Source organism: Mobula hypostoma, chromosome 4, assembly GCF_963921235.1.
Source record: "Mobula hypostoma chromosome 4, sMobHyp1.1, whole genome shotgun sequence".
Lineage (NCBI taxonomy): Eukaryota > Metazoa > Chordata > Chondrichthyes > Myliobatiformes > Myliobatidae > Mobula > Mobula hypostoma.
In genome coordinates this window covers 177,287,626-177,304,173 of record NC_086100.1, presented here as the reverse complement: position 1 = coordinate 177,304,173, position 16,548 = coordinate 177,287,626, and the positions used below count along the sequence as shown (strand labels likewise).

At 40.9% G+C, this 16,548-nt stretch overlaps 1 protein-coding gene across 2 annotated transcripts in view; it reads left to right on the top strand.

Annotated features, from left to right (window-relative positions):
• Positions 1 to 16,548, top strand: part of rnf103 (ring finger protein 103) — an 88,910-nt gene that overhangs the window by 61,055 nt on the left and 11,307 nt on the right. For both annotated transcript variants that reach the window (XM_063047073.1, XM_063047071.1), the window contains one exon: positions 7,667 to 7,727. In XM_063047073.1, coding sequence (XP_062903143.1) covers positions 7,667 to 7,727 — 61 coding nt within the window. The remainder of the gene's footprint in view (positions 1 to 7,666; positions 7,728 to 16,548) is intronic.

The following is a 16,548-nucleotide window of genomic DNA, read 5'->3' as shown; positions in this document are numbered from 1 at the left end:
AGAGAACTCGAGATTAATATACCGACTGAAAAATGGGGGAAAATTTCTTCAGTTGGTGAATTCATCCTCTGTATGTGCTAAACACAGGTTGATACAGTTTAAAGTAGTGCACAGGGCTCACATGTCCAAAGATAAATTATCTCGTTATTACTCATATTAATCCAATACGTGACAGATGTCATTCCGAGATAGCTTCTTTAACCCACATGTTCTGGTCATGTCCCTTGTTGGAGAAATATTGGAAAGATATTTTCGATATTATTTCAACGGTCCTAAATATAGACTTACAACCTCATCCAATTACTGCTATCTTTGGACTACCAATGATAGACTTAAATAATTTAACCTCTTCATCACGAAGGATGATTGCATTTCTTACTTTAATAGCTAGAAGGTCCATTTTGTTGAATTGGAAAGAGATCAACCTTCCTACTGTATTTCATTGATTTTCACAAACTATGGTGTGTTTGAATTTGGAGAAAATTAGAAGTGCAGTTTATGACCCTTCTATTAAGTTTGAAAAAACTTGGAGGCCATTCATTCAGCATTTTCATTTGATGTAATTTGATCATTTCCAAACTTGTTTTATCTCCCTGTACTGTTGTTGGAGGGGATTGGAGTCGTCGACACTCAGGTTTTCTTCTTTTCCATTTTTAAGTTGTTAGTTTTGCCCAAGTCTTTTAGGTTAGTTGATTAATTTTGTTTTTCTTTGGGGATGGGGTTTGTTTTTTTTTGTTTTGTTTTTTTTTCTTTTTCATTTTTTTTTCCAGTTTTTTTTTATTTTGTATTATCCATGGTTAGTTCTACATGTTTGGGAGCTTTGTTAATTTCCACTACTTGGTTTTGCAATTAATTTTTTTAAGTGTAACATTACATCTCCTTCTATTTGTATTATGGCTGTGTTCTGTTTCTGTATTTTGAAATTAATAAAAAGATTGAAAAAGAAAGAAAGCTTCTGTCTTGCTGCCGTTATAGTTGCATCAATATGCGGGTCCAGGGTAGGTCCTCAGAGATATTGACACCCAGGAACTTGAAATTGCTCACCCTCTCCACTTCTGATCCTTTTATGATGACGGATCTCTGCCCAAAACTTTTTTTCCATGGATGCTGCCTGGCCTGCTGAGTTTCTCCAGCATTTTGTGTGTTACTTTGGATTTACAGCATCTGCAGATTTTCTTGTGTTTGTTAAGTACTCTTATTTCTATTTCCCAACCACCTTGCTATTTTAATCTATATATAGTCCCGTGCAGAATTCTTAGCCACCGCTATATATATGTGCCTAAGACTTTGAACAGCTCTGTATAAATATGTAAATTAGCGTACATTCATTGTATGTCCGTTAAGTAGTGCTAGGCACAGGAGTGTCAGTACATAAGGTGACTTGTAGGAAATAATAAAGTGGTGGTGGGTCAGTGGGGAGAGGTGTTGATCAGCCTTACTGCTTGGAGAAAGTTACTGTTTTGAGTCTGATGGTCTTGGTCTGGATGACATTTATCCTCTGCCCTGATGGAAGTGGGACAAACAGTCCATGAGCAGGGTGGGGGTGGGAGGATCCTTTATGATGTTACTGGACCTTTTCCGGCACCTTTCCGTATATACGTCCTTGATGGCGGGTAGACCGGTGCCAGTGATGCGTTGAGTAGTTTTGACTACCCGTTGTAGTGCCTTACTGTCCTCCACAGTGCAGTTTCCGTACCGAGCAGTGACACAGCTTGTTAGAATGCTCGCTACTGCGCCTCTGTAGAATGATGTGAGTATAGATGTGCATTGTCTCGAGCAGTTCCCACACCAAGCCATGATGCTTTCAGATAGAATGCTTCCTGTAGTGCAGCTATAAAAGTTGTTAAGGTCTTTTAGAGACATGCCAAATATTTTTAACCTTTTGAGGAAGTAGAGGCATTGGTAAACTTCCTTGGCTGTTTCATCAATGTTGTTGGACCAGGGCAGGCTGTAGGTGATAATTCACTTCTAGGAATGTGAAGCTCTTGACCTCGGCAGTGTTGATGTCAACAGAACACTGGGGTTTATTGTAAAGTAAAATCAAAACTCTAGGTCAAGCAGCATCTGTAGAGGATAAAACAGAATGTTCAGTAAGTGTTTAATATATTTACCAGGTTTGTCATGCATTGGTGTTTAACCTACTGTTGCAGATCTGTGGCATTTTAATGTATTGATTGGTTAATTCCTTTTGGTTGGGAATCAGTTGCAGGACTTCAGTTAGTCCTGATGAAGGATCTCGGCCTGATACGTCGACTGTACCTCTTCCTAGAGATGCTGCCTGGCCTGCTGCGTTCACCAGCAACTTTGATGTGTGTTGCTTCTGTTTAACTGTCAGTTTAGTAATAAATCAGACTGCTTTAGTTTCCATTTTGTTTGTTTTCAATGGTAATGGTGGAACAATCTCACTTGGGTCCTGTATGTTGTTTGCCCTCTTAACAGGATCAGTACAAGTAATGGAAGACTGAGGACAGATTATCTAAAGTTGAATACTGAGGTGTAATAGTTAATGACATCCGAGGAGAGTGAATTGATTGCTTCAGGCATCCCCATCACTATAATAACCATGGCAGCATGGGTTCATGACGGATCAAACCAAGCTAACCTCTTTTTAATAGCAGATGATTCAAAGACTAAGGGACAAAATCGTAAAATTATACAGCATGGAAATGAGTCATTTGGCCCAACTCATCCACGCCAGTCAGCATCCTTCCATTTGGTCTGTATCCTTCTCTGCCTAATTGATTCAAGTGTTTGTTGAAACCAACAACCAAGCTTCAACCTTTCTCTTAGGAGCTTACTGCTCTCTGGGTGAAGAAGGTCCACCATGCATTACCTCTGAAGCTCTTTCTCCTCCCCCCCCCCGCCACCTTGTTCTAAACCTGTGTTCTCTAGTTTTATCTACCTCCGATATAGGGAGAAGTTTAGTATAGTCTACTCCAACTATTACCCTCATAAATTTATATACCTCAGTTGTGTTCCTTCTTACTCTCTTCCACTCAGGGAGAAAAGACCGTCATCTGCAATTTCTCCTCATAACTGAACAGCTCCATCCCAGATAACATCCTGGTGAATCACCTCTCCACTGCCATCATATTCCTCCTATGCACAGTACTCCAGCTGAGGTTTTATAAAGTTGAAGCAGAGCCTCCTTCCTTGTATATTTAATGTCCTAATTAACAGAAGCCAATATCCTGTGTGCCTTTCTAACCGCTTTTTTTCTCCTGCATTGCTGTGCTCAAGCATTTATGGATTTGTACAGCAAGGTCCCTCTGTTCCTTGATCCATCCTGCCATTTATAGTATTCAAGCAACACACATCAAAGTTGCTGGTGAACGCAGCAGGCCAGGCAGCATCTATAGGAAGAGGCGCAGTCGACGTTTCAGGCCGAGACCCTTCGTCAGGACTAACTGAAGGAAGAGTGAGTAAGGGATTTGAAAGCTGGAGGGGGAGGGGGAGATGCAAAATGATAGGAGAAGACAGGAGGGGGAGGGATAGAGCCGAGAGCTGGACAGGTGATAGGCAAAAGGGGATACGAGAGGATCATGGGACAGGAATGCTCCCAAAATATGTTCCTTCACATTGGTCTGTATTGAGCTCCATCTCCATCTCCTCAAAACATTGATATCTCTCTTCAGCATGTGCCTTCTACAATATAAACAAGTCTTTATCATTTGTGCCATCTACTAACTTGCCTCCCACATCCACATTCGAATATTACAAGCAAGAAATCCCAGCATCTATTCCTGTGAGTCACTACTAGTGACAGGCATGCCGTTACATAATCAGCCCTGTACCATCATCGATTACCTCCTCTTGCCAAGCCCATTTTGGATTCGGTATTCCAGTTTGCCCTGGATCCCATGAGCCCTAACCTTTTGAAGCAGTCTCCTATGTGGAATCTGGTGAAGGCCGTGTAAATTTCATCCACTGCTGTGCCTTCACAAAACACCTTGATACCGCTTCACACAATTCAATCAAATAGTCCGACAGGATTTGCCCATGGCAAAAACCTATTGGCTATCTCTGATTAGTCCATGCCTTCACAGATCTGAATCAGGTGCATTATCACTATCTGAGACGACTTGAATTTGTTGTTGTGGTGCTCATTACAGTCATCGTTAGTTGTCCCCCCAGAACTTTTTTCCACTGGTGTTAGATTTACAGATCTATAGTTACAGGCTTTTCTCAGGTGCCTTTGTTGAAAAGAAGTGTGATCCTCCTGTTAATGGTATCTCGGATCCAGTGAAGATTTAAAAAAACTCAGCCAGACCCCCTGCAAGCTCTTTTCTACCCTCCTGCAGCACCTGGGAAAATCTCTTCTAGCTCTGGGTTTCTCTTTCCACAGAGGCTGCGCAACTGACTGGCTGAGATTTTCCAGCGTTTCTGTTTTTGTATCCAGGGCCCTGGCTGCTTTTGGGAGTTAATATAAATTACAGCCCCCGCCCCCCCCGGCACTTCTTGAAGAAGAATGGGAATGTTCTTCTATTTCCTGGCCAATATTTATTGTCCAATTGACATCAAACTTAAAAAAAAGATCTGACATAATTATTTGTACGACTTTGCCATGTTTCACCTGAAAACTGGATCTATTGTTCATAAAACACTTTGGCTTGTAAGTGTTGAGGATTCTGAGGTTGGTAGCTGTGTGCTAGAAATGCAAGTCCGTACTACATGTCTTTCTTCTTGTAAATTCACTAAATAACTTCAAGTAAAGATGAAATGGAGCTTTAAAATAATCTGTTATTTGATGTCATTCCTTGTGATAGAAAGGCTCGACTGGGCTTCAGCTGTTCTGACCTCTGACAGTAGTGGAGCAGTATTCCTGTTACCATCTGTCTAGAATCTGGGTCAGCAATTGTTTCCATTTTGACAGAGTAGCTCATTCTGTCTAGAGTTCCACTAAAAGAGGTCAAATCCTTGGACTTAAACTGCTGTGTTTGGTAACAGAGCATCTCAACGGACATGGCGTGAATTCCTTTCTGGGGCAGAGTACTGTGCAGCCATTTTGCAGTAACACTGTCCCATAAAGGAGGCCTGAAACAGGGAAACAAAATACACTAGCTGATATGGGATCTGGTGACAGAAGGGACTGCAGAGTTAGACAGAACTCAGGCCTGACTCCTCGGTAAGGATATCAGATTGTAGCGATGTTTATCAACCAGAGAAAGTTCATTACCTTGCTTTGAAATGAGGGGATTTAAGAAAAGTTTCAGTGGGTTGGGCCTATATTGTTGGAGGAGTGAGAGGTGTGAAGGTAAGATGCAAGGATACAGACAGATAGCAGAGTTTTTGTTGAGGTGAATGGGCAAAATATTGACTAATGCAGTATAACACAGGAAAATTTGATGTTTATTTTGGAGGGAAAACATTATTTAAATGTAGAAACAAAGGGATTTGGAAGACCTTGTTCATTAAATGCAGGAAGCCGGAACATAAGTGTAGTGTGATGGCGAAGACTAATGGGATGTCAGCTCTTGGGTAGTATTGAAATCTCACTCCAGTTACATAAGGTGTTAGGCCACCTACAGCTCTGCCATTTTCATCACTCTTTTTAAGGAAAGTTGTATTTCATTGGAGTTGGTTCAGAGAAGGTTTACAGCTGTGGGGGGGGCAGTCCCTTAACATTCAGGTCCAGAACCTAATCATTGGATTCTGGAAGAATGAAAGGGGATTTTATTGAAATGTATAATGTTCTTAGGAGGGTAGTTGGGTAAACGCTGAGCTTGGAGAAGTCCAGAACAGAAACCGTGGTCTCAGAATAAGGGTTACCCATTTTAGACTGATGTGAAGGATTTCTTCCCTCTGAGAGAGACAGATGTGAAAAGCTGTTTTGGGGGGTGGGTAATGAGGGCGTAAATATTCAAGATTCTGATTGATTCTTAATCAGTAAGGGAATGGGAATCTATGAAGAACAGCTAAGAAATTGAACTTGTTAGATGAGTTGTCATCCTTTTGAATCATACATTAGCCTGTTTTCTTGTGGCCTTTGCTCTCAATTCATCCATTACAGATGTGTTAAGAGCAGTGACTTGAAATATGAAAATGGTGTGGGAAAAGTCATAGAAATTATCAAGTATGTTTGTTTAAGCAGGAAGAACCATTGACAGTTCAAAATGTTAATTACTGGAATTTGAAGACTAGTCTGGTTATGCATAACTATTGTACTGGGGGTTATTATTAGCTTGAATAGCTTAAAATAGGCTTGTAGAAAAGCCAAAACCTTTCATTCCTTTTCTTACACAAAGCAGATGAAATTTAACACAGGAAGTGTAACGTTGCAGTAACAAGGATGAGAAATCTATTGTTTTTGGGAAGTTTTCTGGGTCTTCTGTGAAGCCAAACTCAAAATAGTGTTTAATTTCTTTGTCACTTCGTTATCCCGCAATATATTTTCTCTTTTTGATGATCTTCATAGAGTGTATTTTCACACAGTTTCATCGCTGTGTTATTGTTGCAAAATATTTACAGATTGGCTGGATCCTCATTAAAACAAAAATCATTCTGGCTGCCCAATATTGCCTAAAAATAGGCTTGTTGATTGAAGTCTTTGGAATAGCAATAAAATAAATATGGAAAAAATAAACATGGATCATGTTTGGGTGAGTGGGCAAACTCATGGCAGATGCAATTTAATGTGGATAAATGTGAAGTTATCCACTTTGGTGGCAAAAATAGGAAAACAGATTATTATCTGAATGGTGGCCGATTAGGAAAAGGGGAGGTGCAACGAGACCTGGGTGTCATTATACACCAGTCATTGAAAGTGGGCATGCAGGTACAGCAGGCGGTGAAAAAGGCGAACGGTATGCTGGCATTTATAGCGAGAGGATTCGAGTACAGGAGCAGGGAGGTACTACTGCAGTTGTACAAGGCCTTGGTGAGACCACACCTGGAGTATTGTGTGCAGTTTTGGTCCCCTAATCTGAGGAAAGACATCTTTGCCATAGAGGGAGTACAAAGAAGGTTCACCAGATTGATTCCTGGGATGGCAGGTCTTTCATATGAAGAAAGACTGGATGAACTGGGCTTGTACTCGTTGGAATTTAGAAGATTGAGGGGGGATCTGATTGAAACGTATAAGATCCTAAAGGGATTGGACAGGCTAGATGCGGGAAGATTGTTCCCGATGTTGGGGAGGTCCAGAACGAGGGGTCACAGTTTGAGGATAGAGGGGAAGCCTTTTAGGACCGAGATTAGGAAAAACTTCTTCACACAGAGAGTGGTGAATCTGTGGAATTCTCTGCCACAGCAAACTGTTGAGGCCAGTTCATTAGCTATGTTTAAAAGGAAGTTAGATATGGCCCTTGTGGCTACAGGGGTCAGGGGGTATGGAGGGAAGGCTGGGTTCTGAGTTGGATGATCAGCCATGATCATAATAAATGGCGGTGCAGGCTCGAAGGGCCGAATGGCCTACTCCTGCACCTATTTTCTATGTTTCTATGTTTCTATGAAGCAAATGGGAAGATACTGGGAAAGGCGTTGAAAAATTTACACTAGTTTTTATGAATTGGAACTTACATGCTAATCTTAATTTTCCACGATTCTGGTGAAGAGTTCTGAAATGTATCAGTTTATTTTTATTTATGTGTTTAAAAATGGATTCTCCATCCCATTAATGCAATATCTGAAACGTGTTAATAATGTTCCAACTTGTTTTTATTATTAGGTCTCAGAATGGTCAATAAAAATAAGAAAGGAAATGAGAGTGATTGACAGACAGATTCGGGGTGAGTAAAAGATTTTTCTGTTTATGCAACAGTGTGGAAATATTTGACGGTATACTACAGAAACCCTGAATAACATTGTGAAAATCCAGGTGTACTTGAGCTGTTTTTCACAGCGATAAGAGTTGGTTAATTAAGAAAGCAGGCAAAATATTATTGCTTATTATAAACACGAGATTCTTCAGATGCTGGAAATCCAGAGCAACACACACAACATACTGGAGGAACTCAGCAGGTCAGGCAGCAGCTATGGAAATGAATAAACAGTTGATGTTTCAGACTTAGACCCTTCTTAAGGAAAGAAGGTGATAGTTGGAAAAGGTAAAGGGCTGGAGAAGTAGGAATCTGATATGAGAGGACAGTGGACCATGGAGAAAGGAAAGAAGGAGGGGCACCAGGGCAGGTGAGGAAATAAGGTAAGAGGCCAGAGTGCAGAATAGAAGAAGAGAGAAGGGAGAGGGGTAAAATTACCAGAAGTTGGAGAAATCAATGTTCATGCCATCAGGTTGGAGGCTACCTGGATGGAATACGAAGTGATGCTTCTCCTTCCTGAGAGTGGCCTCATTGTGGTAAAAGAGGAGCCTGTGGACCGTCATGTCGTAATGGGAATGGGGATAGTAATTAAAATGGCTGGCCACTGGGAAAGTCTGCTTTTTGTGGATGGAGCAGAGCTGCTTGTCAAAGTGGTCTCCTATTTTATGTTGGATGTCACCAATATAGCAGAGGCCACATCAGGAGCACCGGATAAATAGACAACCCCAGCAGGTTCACAGGTGAACACCTGAAGGACTGTTTGAGGCCCTAAATGGAGGTAAGGGAGGAGGTAAATAGGCAAATGTAGCTTAGCTGTCACTTGCAGGAGGAAGGTTGGGTGAGGAGGAACAAATAGACAAGGGAATCACAGAGGGAGCAAACCCTGCTGTAAGAGAGAGTGGGGGAGGAGTTAAAGACGTGTTCAGTGGTAGGATCCCATTGAAGATGGCAGTAGTTGCAGAGAATGATGTGTTGGATGTAGAGACTCATGGGGTGGTAGGTGAGAACAAGAGGAACTCTATCTCTATTAAGGCAATGGGAAGATTCAGTGAGTGTGGATGTCTGGGAAATGGAGGAGATGCGGTTGGGCGCATCATCAATGGTAAATCAATGCTTTTGTTTTTTTTTGCTCGTAGAAGTTAATACAAGATTAGTGAGGTTATGCTTCAGTTGTATAGGTCATTGGTGAGAGCATATCTGGAGTGCTGTCTGTAGTACTGATCTCCTTACTTATTGAAAGTAGTTCAGAGAAAGTTTTATTAAATTGGAAGGTTCTCTTTAGAGGAAGGATTGGATAGAGCATGTTTGTATCCAGGAGTTTAGAAGAGTGAGGGGAATGATTGATATACACAAGATCTTTGACAGGATGGATATGGAAGAGATGTCTGCTGTTGTGGGAGAACCTAGGAGATCGTTTTTTAAAATTAAGTGATCAGTTTTTTTTTGATCAAAGTAATTTTATTAACAGAGAAAAATAGCAGGAACATGTGTTATTATACTACCAACCATTTTATACCAGTTACAAAAAGAAATCCCCACCCCTCAGTAAACAAGAACAAATAGAACCAGCCAGACCAGTCAAAAATAGATACAAAGGCCTAGTGTACATACAAAGATAGAGCACCTTACACATTCAAATAATTTTTTCAGCATATCCAAAGCTTAAAAAAGGTTGCCAAGTGGTGTTAAATCTTGCAGAATGCCTCCTGATCGAATAGCGGATCTTCTCAAATTTTATAAAGTACATGATATTTTTGATCCAATGTCCATATGTTGGAGGGGAAGAGTCTTTCCATTTGCACAAGATGAGCCTTCTGGCAAGAAGTGAACAAAAAATGATGAGATCGGTTTGGAATTTGCTGAGGTTAATATTCTGAGAAGGCACTCCAAATAGTGCTATTGACCAAGATGGGGTAATTAATTGTACAAGAATTTTTGGAAAAGTTCCAAAAATCAAACCCCAGAAATTTACCAGTTTTGGACATGACCAAAACATATGGCAGAGTGTAGCTGGGAATTGTTTACATCTCTCACACATTGGGTCAAGATCTTTATTAACCTTAGCCAATCTAACTTTAGACCAATGACAACGGTGTACAATTTTAAACTGAACAACAACATCTCCCAGACACAGAGGATGAAAAAATTCTATAAATTGTTTTTTGCCATATGTCATCTGGAATTTGTTCCTCAATATCCTCTTCCCATTTATGTTTTAATAAATCCTAATTCTCAGGATTAACTACATTAAGTAGCTCATAGATTTTGCTTACAGATTGTTTCACATCAATTTTGCATTTAAGGACTGAATCTAAGAGCGATGAAGTGGGGGCAGTAGGGAAAGCACTCAAGATAAGAGGCCATAAAACTTCTGAGTTGTAAATATCTATAGAAGTGTGTCCTAGGGATATCAAATTTCTTAACTAGCTGTTCAAAAGGGGCTAAATTGCTGTCAATGTAGAGATTATACAATGAAGTGATACCATGTTTAGACCAAATATCAAACACTGCATCCATTATTGCTGGGGTGAACATGTAATTTTTTGCTACTGGTGCAGCGAGTGAGAGGTTATTAAGTGAAAAATGACGTCTAAATTGGAACCAAATTTTAATGGAGCACATTGCAACTGGATTCAGTGTGAAACTAGATACAAGTTGTGACAGTGGTAGTTTAGCATATATTACCGACGAAGAGGTAAATTGTAAGGATGACTTCTCCATAATCACCCAGCTAGGAGCAGCAATATCATCTCTTGTCCAATATGAAATTGTTCTTATGTTAGCTGACCAGTAGTAAGATAGAAAATTTGGAAGTGCCACCCCCTGTCTCCCCCCCCCCCCATCTTACGAGGCCTCTGTAGTATTTTTTCCTTTACTCTGGGCTGTTCTTTATTCCAAATAAAACTTGAAATTTGACTATTTAGGGTATTGAAGAAAGTCTTTGTTAGAAAAATTGGGAGGCTTTGGGACATGTATAAGAATCTGGGCAGGACAGTCATTTTAATTGTATTAATCCTCCCACTAAAGGAAAGAGATAAAGAATTCCAACGTTCAAATTCCTGTTTAAGATTGGAAAGGAGATGTTGATAGTTGGCTTTATAAAGGTTCTTGTAATTATGTGTTATCCAGACCCCCAAGTATTTAAATTTCCTATAGCTGATTCTAAAGGGGGTCACGGAAAAAGAAATATCCAAACATGTGGTCCCAATTGGCATTAGTTCACTCTTTTGAAAGTTAACTTTATAACCAGATTTTTGACCGAATTTAGTGAGCAATATTGATAGATTTGGGAGACTTTGAGTTGGATCTGAGATATACAATATCATATCATCCGCGTACAGAGACACTCTATGTTCCAAAGCTCCCCTGTGGATGCCTTTGATACTAACCGATGTTCTCAGGGCTACAGCGAGTGGCTCAATTGCCACAGGAAAAAGGAGTGGAGATAAAGGGCATCCCTGTCTTGTGCCACACTGAAGTTCAAAAAAGGACGATATACAGTTATTAGTACGCACTGCTGCCAGTGGGGACGAGTAAAGTACTTCAATCCATGAGGTGAATGTAGAACCAAAACCACATTTTTGGAGAGTATAGAAAAGAAAGTCCCATTTCACCCGGTCAAATGCTTTTTCAGCATCAAGTGAGAGAATAATCTCTGGGGTACTACATGCAGAGGAATCACATAGTATATTTAGAAGACGTCTTATATTAAAAAAAGAGTACCAATTTCTTATAAAAACCTGTTTGATCAGGTGAGATAATTATGGTGGAATCTTCTCCATTCGGTGTGCCAGAACTTTTGCAAGGATTTTGGTATCCGTATTTGAAAGGGAGATTGGTTGGTAGGAACTACATTCAAAGGGGTCTTTGCCCTTTTTCAAAATTAATGAAATAACTGCTTGACGCATTGTGGGAGGTAGGGAGTGGGATAAAGAAGGCTCTTCAAAAACAGATAATAGTAATGGGGAAAGTTGAGTGGAAAACTTTTTTAAAAATGCAGAAGGATATCCATCTGGGTCTGGAGATTTTCCACTCTGCATACTCCTAATTGCTGAGTCTATCTCCAGAGTCGTGATTGCCTTCTTCAGATCAGCAGCTACATATGGATCTATATGTGGAATGTTTAGTTTTTTAACAAAATCATCTAGATCTGATGGGGTGGTGGATGAATCGGAGGAGTACAATGATTGGTAAAAGCTATGGAAGCATGAGTTAATTTCTACATTATCTGTTTGTTTTATGCTCTGTACATCCCATATCTCAGGTATACCGTGACTGGCCGTTTTTTGACGCAGTTGATGGGCTAGCAGCCTCCCTGTTTTTTCTCCATGTTCATAAAACTCACATTGCAACTTGGAGATAAGATATTCAGCCTCTTGAGTTGTTAATAGATTGTATTCGGCCTGAGGCAATAAACGCTGATTGAGCAAAGCAGGTGAGGGCGCTTGGCTATACAGTATCTGATCTGTCAGTTGTTCAATACGTTCAGTCCTTATTTTTCTCCCATGTGCACAGAATGAGGTTATTTGGCCTCTTAAATATGCCTTTAGCGCCTCCCACACAATTGATGGAGACATCCCTGGTGTTTGATTAATTCTCAGAAAAGATTCTATTTCGGAGTAAATATACTTCACAAAACATTCATCTGAAAGGACAGTAGGATTTAGCCTCCAAGGACGGTAACCTGGTTGTGTAGTAGGGATACGTAATATTAAGGTCAGCTGACGATGATGAGATATAACTATGGCTTCATAATCACACTCTGTTACAGAAGAGAGAAGGCTGGTGTCCATAGAAAAAACCTATAGGCGAATAGGAACCGTATACTGGGGAGAAAAAAGAGTAACTCCGAGAGGTAGGGTTACAAAACCGCCATACATCAGGCACTCCATGTGTTTTAAGGAAATGTCTGATAGACTGTGCTGACCTAGAGGCAGGGACATTCCTCGCAGCACTGTGGTCCAAAATTGGAGAGAGGACAATTAAAATCGCCTCCGGGGATGAGCTTATGTGTGACCATGTTTGGCAACTTGGAGAAGAAATCACTAAAAAACATATGGTCATCCCAGTTCGGTGCATAAACATTGGCAAGAATAACGGGCAGCCCATATAGCCGCCCAGTTACAATTAAAAACCGTCCAGCTGGATCAGATTCAACACTCGTTGCCACGGACTGCGTATTTTTACTAAATATTATAGCTGCTCCTCTGGCCTTTGAATTAAAATTAGAGTGAAATACTTGACCAACCCCATCCCCCCTTAGTCAACAATGATCAGAGATATGCAAGTGGGTCTCCTGTAGGAATGCTATATTAGTCTTAAGGTGTTTCAAATGAGTAAATACCTTTTTACTTTTTACAGGGTGATTAAGAGATTTAACATTCCAACTCACTAATTTAACAGAGCAACCGTTTGTCTGAGATGAAATGTTATTATTAACCATATGGAACTGAAGGAATTAGAACATCACATAGGTATCTCCCAATATACATAGATAGAAACAACGATAGGCCTGAGTATGAAACAAAAAGAAATAGTCTGGCAATTTACCTACCTTTATCACCTATACAAACACGGTGAACCCAAAACCCTTTATTACCATATCCACACATTAAGTGTTGACTTGGGTGCCTTCTGAGCTAACTCAGGTTGAGCTCCTGCCCAACCCACTCTAAAATAAGAAACCAGAAAAAAAAGAATATTAACATAGTATGTGTGTATAATATATATATATGTGTGTGTGTATATATATACACACACACACACACACACACACACACACACACACAGCTGGTATTATGAATTTGCTAATTAACGAGAAATGAATCCAATTTGGTTTAAGCATATTGAAGGATTCAAAATTAAACCTAATCTTGAAAAGATTCCCCCCCCCCAAAAAAAAGCTTTAACATCTTGACAGTGACCACAAAGAAAACATATTTCCATGACAAAAAACTCCATGACAAATGACAAAAGACTGGGACAATAATAATACTTTTCCTGGGCACTGCAGAAAACTATCGATTCTGCAACTGTTTATGAATAGCCCATTGGAGTCCCACATGTGAAAAAATGCATTACTGGTCCGTAATCATGTTCTGTGTTTTGCAGCCGTGACGATATACTTTGTTACATAGACCATGGGTTTCTCCAGATCCAGAAATTCTTTCTTCATCCTGTTGTGTGTAATGCAGAGTCGAGCAGGGCAGAGTATACCATATTGGATATCCGGCTGGTCATGCAGCAGTTTCCTGACGTCTGTGAATGCAGCTCGAGCTTTGGCGACCCTTGTGGTGTAGACTGGAAAAATAGCGATGGGTTTCCCATTGTAGTTAAGCGGAGCCTGGTTTCAAGCTCAATGTAAAACATCAACACAGTCCTGATAATAATGTAGTTTAACTATAATTGCACGTGGTTTACCGCTAGATTTTTCTGGTGTGAGACTCCAATTGGAGCGGACGATAAGAATGTTTTTGTCCAGTTTAAGCACCTCTGACAGTAATTTAGAAATGGACTCCGCGGAACTTGACCCGGGCCCCTCAGCTCTGCGGAACTTGACCCGGGTCCCTCAGCAACCTCCAAAATACGGATGTTGTACTTCCGCATTTTTCCCTCCATGTCTTCACATTTATCACTTAAGTCCTTCAGCTCTGACTTCAGGGCGTTTACGATGGTTTGAAGCGATACCATTTCATCTGACCACGAGGATATGCCGTTTTCCATGTCTTTAACATTAGCCTTTACTTGGTCAATCTCAACTTGGGTCCGTGCCTCGTTGTTTGCCAACTCGGTTCTTACTACCTACAACTTGTTTTTCAGGTAGTTTAAATTTTCGGCTAGGGCATTCCCCATTTCGTTTTTCAGGTAGTTGAACTCTTCAGCGAGGGCGTTTTTCAGCTCTGCTCTTATCACCACAGAGATGGCCGTTTTTAGCTCCGAGAGGAGCTGCATCTTTAGGTCTTCCGTATCCATTTCGCCTGAGTTCGTGTGGGGTAGGGTACTTGCGCGGTCAGGGTCAGCACTTAAACGCTGCGCCGGCGAGTCGGTCGTCTTGGTGTTAGTGAGCCCAGTGTATTTATATTTTCAAAGCTTAGATACCATTACCACATGTCAGAGAACAAAGTAACTCTCGCTATATGTACTTAATGACTTACTTACTTATTTTGATAAGATTTGAAAGAAAGCGCTGTTCTAAATATATAACAAAGGTTAGGCAGGAGTCCGGCCAAACACGCCTTGCTCACGTTGTCCCCCGATCAGTCATTTAAGAGTAAAATTAGGTGGGGTTTTTGGAATTCTTTCACCATGGTGTATTCTTATGGCAGATTGCACTTTGATAAACACACGGAAGATAGAAAAATGGAGGGTTATGAGGGGAGGAAGGGTTAGATTGATCATAGAGTAGGTTAAAAGGTTGGCACAATGTTGTGGGCTGAAGGTCCTGTACTGTGCTGTAATCTTTGATATCCAGAAGTACATAGGTACTAAATAAGCAAGGGTGAAAGGTTACCAAGGGTACAAAGAAATGCCGATTGAGATGATCTTATTAAATGGTGGAGGAGAGCTGAGAGGCTGATGAGCCTGTATTTGTCCCTAATTCATGATTATATATGTTAAGTAGAAGCTTGTGCTCTAAAGAGAATTAGCAGTTTCCTTTTCTTCAAAGTGATGCTCTGAAGAAGCCAGCAATCAGAATGTAAGCACAAGAAATAGGAGAGACAGTAGGTGGAACAAACACAAAGTTTACTTTGCCTTGAGCATTTTTCTAATTAATCCTCATACTACATCAGTGCCAGAAATACTAGTTCTGAGTATTCTCAGCAGCTGAGCATTCACAAATTCAAGGTCAAGTTCAATTGTTATTCAAACATACATATGAAACAGGCAGACAAAACAAGAAGGGTGGGTAATGTAGCAGGATCCTCTTTTCAGTCAGTATGGGTGGAAGTCAGGAACAGGAAGGGAGCAGTTACTCTATTGGGAGTATTCTATAGGCTCTCTGGTAGCAGCAGAGATACAGAGGAGCAGATTGGGAGGCAGATTTTGGAAAGGTGCAAAAATAACAGAATTGTTATCATGGGTGACTCTAACTTCCCTAATATTGATTGGCACCTGATTAGTTCCAAAGGCTTAGATGAGGCAAAGTTTGTTAAGTGTGTCCAGGACGGATTCCTGTCACAGTATGTGGACAGGCCGACCGGGGGAATGCCATACTAGATCTAGTACTAGGTAATGAACCAGGTCAGGGCACAGATCTCTCAGTGGGTGAGCATCTGGGGGACAGTCACCACCGCTCCCTGGCCTTTAGCATTATCATCGAAAAGGATAGAATCAGAGAGGACAGGACCATTTTTAATTGGGGAAGGGCAAATTATGAGGCTATAAGGCTAGAACTTGCAGGTGTGAATAGGGATGATGTTTTTGCAGGGAAATGTACTATGGACATGTGGTCGATGTTTAGAGATCTCTTGCAGCAGCGGTCCCCAACCACTGGGACGTGGACTGGTACCGGGCCGCAAAGCATGTGCTACCAGACCGCGAGGAAACGATATGATTTGGTGATATGAGTCAGCTGCACCTTTGCTCATTCCCTGTCACGCACTGTGGAGCTTGAACGCATGCGAGGTCATTACCTGCACATCATCCATGTCAGCATGGGAAGGAGATCAGCTCCTTGAGCTTGCAAATGACGGTGGGCTGAAAAGTATGCTTGACATAACATCTCTGCCGGCATTCTGGATCAAAGTCAAGGCTGAATACCCTGAGATAGCCACAAAAGCACTGAAAACAT